The 5,150-nt window shown below is 52.9% G+C and overlaps 1 protein-coding gene across 1 annotated transcript; it reads right to left on the bottom strand.

Annotated features, from left to right (window-relative positions):
* Positions 1-1,590: 1,590 nt before the first annotated feature.
* On the bottom strand, positions 1,591-4,029 carry LOC308183124 (uncharacterized protein). Its single transcript, XM_080568744.1, has 5 exons — positions 3,957-4,029; positions 3,324-3,461; positions 2,590-2,664; positions 2,223-2,347; positions 1,591-1,919 (listed from the first exon to the last, which is right to left on the bottom strand). The coding sequence occupies exons 1-5, from the start codon at positions 4,020-4,022 to the stop codon at positions 1,883-1,885; spliced, it is 441 nt and encodes a 146-aa protein (XP_080424870.1). The 5' UTR covers positions 4,023-4,029; the 3' UTR covers positions 1,591-1,882.
* Positions 4,030-5,150: the final 1,121 nt, after the last annotated feature.

Here is a 5,150-nt window from a genome sequence, read left to right as displayed (position 1 = left end):
CTCCCTATCGCCCACCTCAAAATGGTGGAGCGAATAAATCAGACATTAAAAGAGAAAAATAACAAAAGTATGTATCCATACAGGATTAAGGTGGCCAGAAGCCCTGAACTTAGCCCTATGGGATGTCTGGAATGCCCAAGGCGAACCCAAGGGCTAACACCAGCCAAATTCTCTTTGTTAGACATTTGGCTATACCAGGAACTTTTATCCCAGCTAAGCCCAGCCTGTTGGACGGAGATGAATGAGTAACCCAATACATAATGTAGTTGCCAAAGCTGAGAGCAGACATAAATATGCACAACGGTATCAGCTGGTACCACCCGGATGCATGACATACAGCCAGGGAATGAGGTAGTAATTAAAATATTTCCAGAGAAAACCAAGCTAGACCCAAAATGGGAAGGACCGTATACGGTCAATGATTTACACAAATTATTAGAGCATATATGAGATAATGGACAGAAAATCTTTATCATCGTCCGTCATGATACAAAGGAAATACACCATGTTCTGGAGAGGGTTAGGAAGGATGGTGGATACCACTCGTGGGAAGTACTGTTGGGATGGTCTTCCACTACTACCGGGGTTTGAAATCTTATGTTACATTCAGTCCTCGTATTGATTATAATGTTAGTCTTGGTGTGCTTGCTTCCTATAATCCTCTATTGCATGTGTGTGGAGATTATACATAAAAACACAGAGGCAGAGTGAACGTTTGAAATGTATGTATTATAGAATGCAGGGATACTCGTAAAAACAAAGGGAGGACACTATAAGAGAAACAAGGTGCTGGTATGTAAGGAATTTGAGTCTAGAGGAGGGCTACAAAGATGATCAGAGGGTGGGAGCACCTCTCCTATGAAGAAAGGGTGAGATAGCTGCCCATACTCAGCCTGGAGAAGGCTCCAGCGAGACCTCATTGTGGACTTTCAATACTTAAAGGGGTCTTATAAAAGGGATGGAGAAGGATTCTTTACTCGGGTAGATAATGATAGGACAAGGGGGAATGGTCTTAAACACAGAGGGAACAGATTTAGATTAGACATTAGGAGGAAATTCTTCACTGTAAGGGTGGCGAGGCACTGGAACGGGTTGCCCAGAGCAGCTGGGGCTGCCCCATCCCTGGAGGTGTTCAAGGCCAGGCTGGATGGGGCCTTGGCCAACCTGATCCAGTGGGTGGCATCCCTGCCTATGGCAGGGGGGTTGGAGTTGGATGGTCTTTGAGGTCCCTTCCAACCCAAGCCATTCTATGATTCTATGAATTCGGGTGGCTGTTGTTTCACATTAGTAGAGTAAATTTAGTGAAGCCTTAGGCCATGGCATGAGCTCTGCATCACCTGGTATGTAGTGCTGACTGAGCACCAGTGAGTGGCATTGTGTGGGGGCCTGGGTGGCACTGATGGGGAAGGGGGGACGTGCTGACCGGAGCCTGCAAGATAGCAGAAGCCACCTTGCCTTGGGAGGTAACAGGAGCCATCCTGTCCTGCAATAAAGAACCACCAATCTGAAGGAACAAAACGTATCTATATATCCAGAACTGAGTATAGCGGACAAAATGAAGGTTGTATGGGTATAAGAAGCCAGAGAAAGTGTTGGGTGGGGTCCTTGCAAGGTTTCTTGCTGCTTTAACTAAGAGTTGACTCTGGGTGAATCTCGGACGGCTGGGGAGACCCATTTGGCTAGTTGGAAACAACAGGATTCCTTCACAGCGGTGTCATTCTGCAGCCAGCTGGTGTTGCTGGTGCCTCCTCCCCCTGCAGGAAGGCAAGGCACCAGCCCTGCTCGGACACACCAGAGGAACCAGGCACACTCTTGTTGTGAGCCCTGAATGGGTTTTGCTCTTTCTGTTCTTCTGCTCTTCCCCAGCCGGCTCCGTCCACCTCTAAAACTTTGCCCGGATGGCTGGCAGTGCTTGATGGCTGCAACAGAGGGACAACGTTGCTCTCACCTGCTGGCTCAGGCCCCTCCTGCCCTAGGCCTGCCCCACCCCTCACACCCATGGTCCCATTTGTTCCCACACCCTTGAGGTTAGAAGCCCTAAGAATTCACTTGGAGTTGTAGAGAGGTACCTGGAGCCAGGGGTAAGACAGGGACATACCCAGGCCAGGAGAAATTGCAGGATGCTGCATGCAGTCCCTGAGCTGTGCCAGGGATGGGGTCCTTGGCCCAACGCTGTCTCGCTGCCACTGAACCAGGACATGGCAGGAGCTGTGCACACTTACCACTGCAGTGAGGTCTTCACTGGTATATGCTTTGGCTCCTTTCCCCACACCTCCCTCCTCTCCTGGAGCTCTCTGTCATACTCCCTTCTTATGGTGTAGGATGGAGGAGGGGACCAGTAGGATTTCTGGAGAGAGAGAGAGGCTTATCAAGCAGCGGGCAAATGAGTGTGCCCAGAAGCACCAGCCCAGTGGGGGACTGCATCAGGGACACTGCAGATGTGCCGGGGGATTTTGGAGAATCACCGCTGCAAATCCCCATGGAGGTGCCAAGGTCAGAGCAGGGGCTTGCTGCGCTTCCCAAGTGGCACAGCTGAGACACCGCAGTTACCTGCTGGGGACCTCATTTTATTTTGTATAAACTTCTTACCAGGTTATCGTCGTTTTCTCTTTTCTCCGTTTTGGCTATTTTAGCAATCTCCAGCTTCCATGCAGCACGTGCTCTCTGTTATACAATGAGGGAAAGAAAAAAAAGGAGAGTATTTTGGCTCGAGGGGCCAGCAAAGGAACGATCCCTGCACAGCACAGCACAGGAGGCACCTGGGGATCACACAGCCTTTCTCCGGACACTCAGCCTAGTCTGCTCTTCCAAGCACAAGAGCATTGAAGGCATCATCTTTCAAGCACTGAAGCCAAAGGAACAAATTTCTTTCTTTTTATATCAGGGTGGCTGGTGAAGTCCAGAGGCTTCGGTCACAAATCAGACTTAAAAACCTCACTGTACTACGAGGGGAAAACCAGTACATCACGCCTGTAGCAGAACAGGTGAGCACGAAGAGCTGCCCTGCGCCCAGCTCTCCCCTGCAGGCAGCAGCCCGGGGCTGGGATAGCCCTTGCCTGGGAGAGCTCCTGCTCCAGTGCCAGGGCTGGCAGCCTTGGCGGAGCCTCCCCAGGTTCAAGGCAGGAAGGAGAGGGCTGTTTTTGTCTGCTAGTTGACGAATTGTCCACTGAGTCTGGTATTGACCGATTCTCTCTCCTGGACAGGAGCAGAGGAGACTCAGAGACAGCAGCGAGTTGCCCCCCGGGTTTTGGGGAAACAACTCGGCAGCCCTGCCAGGGGAGAGAAATGCCAGTCCTCCGCGTGGCTGAGGTCACTGTGCGTACCTGGGCGTGCAGCGCTGCCATCCTGGCCTTCCAGGCCTGCAGTTCTGCCCGCTCAGCCCTTTCTTGCTCTTCCTTCTGCTTCAGCAGGGCTGCCCGCAGACTTTGTTCCTCTTGCTGCATGCACAGGTAGCAGACCTCCTGGGGGGCGACAGACACACAACAGACAGAGTTAATCTCAGGGCTGGGGGGCTCCTGTGCCTCGTACTGAGCACCCCGCTCCTAATGCCCTGCTCTGAACAAGGCACAACAGGGAGCGTCTTCTTCCTTCCCACGGACACCTAACTGCTCCCCTTTGGTCCTAAGACCTTCTAGCAAGACGAAACTTCGCTCAGTGCAACTTGTACCCACTGCCCCTTGTCTTCTCCATGTTCGCCCTTGTGAAAGGAGAGCTTCTGTTGGCTTTGTAGCCACCCTTTAAATACTGGAATACTGTGATGAGGTCCTCCCAAGCCTTCACTTTTCAAGGGTGAAAAGACCCAGGTTCCTCAGTCTCTCCTCGCAGGGCAGATTCTCCAGCCCTTTGATCATCTCCGTGACCCTCCTTTGGACTCCCTCCAGTCTTTTGGGCACGACCATAAGCGCTTCTCCACTCCTCAATGCAACGCAGAAGTGACATGGGGCAAGACCACGTACCTGTCCTGCTCTCTGATGGCCTTTGCAGGCAGGGATTTCAGTTTTCCTCCTGACGCGGTGCGTCATTTTGCTCTTGCCCTCCTTGGAATAGTCCCTCTCAATGTCTGGTAGCACACTAAAAATACAAAGTGGGTAGTGTTGGGACTCCACCAAATATAGTTGCATCTACTTTGCGAGCCCTTGCCTCTGCAGCAGAAGGTGGTTGTTGAGCAGAGCTGGGTAGCCAATGCCTTGTGTTCTCAAAGACAGAGAAAGAGGTGCTCAGGACTAAGCCCTCTCTGAGTGGGACAAAGAGAAAGACAGCATCATCTGAGATGATGGTCTCGTGCAAAGGCCCCAGCTGACAGTGACTTGGAAGACTGTCGGGTGGTCACGCTGCTGTTCTTAGGGTTGCAGGGACAGTGTGAAAGGAGACAGGGATGTAGGGAGAAAAGCAGCACTGCCAGTTATCTCCTGCAGGAAAACTTCCATGCCCTTTTGCCCAGCAGTGTAGCTGACACAAACATCTCCCTGCCACCAGGACCAGGGCACACCGGTGCCCGCTGCGTCTCTCCAAAGCTCTCACCTCTCAGGAGGATTGTCTCCTGCAGCTTGCTCTCCCCATCCGTCTTCTGGTTTCAGCACAGGAAGTGTCACCGGGGAAAGCCTCCTCTGGGGCAGCAGGGGCTTCTTGGGAGGACGCCCTTGAAGTGAGACACGAGAAAGGCCTTCAGACCTTCAGGCCAAAGCCACGTCCTTGGGGCAGCTCAGACCAGAGGCGCATGCCGAGCTGCTGGGTGCCGTTGGGATGCTTTCTGTGGCAGCGACCCCAATGGCCCTGGAGTCACATTTCGTTGTGGGGTGGAGGCCCCTGAGAACCCTTTATCTCATCCAACTCTGCAGGTCCAGAGAGCAACTCTCACCCCTGGGTTTTCTTTGTCCAGTATTCTTTTCCCTAGGACACCTCCTGAGGAGCAGGGCCTGCCAGGGAGTGCTGGAGACCTCACAGAGACTTGGTGGGGCAGATGGCATCAGGCATGGGGAGGAGATTCCCGCCTGCCTGCACTGCTCCCTGGGACACGTTTGCTCCTAGGGGCACGGTCTGCGCAGGGCCCTGTTTGTGAGCAGCCCGGGAGCAGCTCCACCAGGAGGGAGCGAGTCACCAGCTCCCAAGCTGAAATGGTGTTTGAGCACCCGCCGGGAGACTTCTGACAG

This window comes from Anser brachyrhynchus, assembly GCF_964034855.1.
Source record: "Anser brachyrhynchus genome assembly, chromosome: 26".
Taxonomy (NCBI): domain Eukaryota; kingdom Metazoa; phylum Chordata; class Aves; order Anseriformes; family Anatidae; genus Anser; species Anser brachyrhynchus.
This window is presented reverse-complemented; position numbering and strand designations above follow the sequence as displayed.

What these genes read in the sequence shown, in the direction of transcription:
- LOC308183124 (XM_080568744.1), bottom strand. Translation starts at nt 4,022, where the DNA reads ATGACGCACCGCGTCAGGAGGAAAACTGAAATCCCTGCCTGCAAAGGC. An exon ending in TGGCAGCGCTGCACGCCCAG is followed by an intron (nt 2,665 to 3,323) that starts GTACGCACAGTG and finishes ATTGTATAACAG; the next exon opens with AGAGCACGTGCTGCATGGAA. An exon ending in GAGAAAACGACGATAACCTG is followed by an intron (nt 2,348 to 2,589) that starts GTAAGAAGTTTA and finishes CTCTCTCTCCAG; the next exon opens with AAATCCTACTGGTCCCCTCC.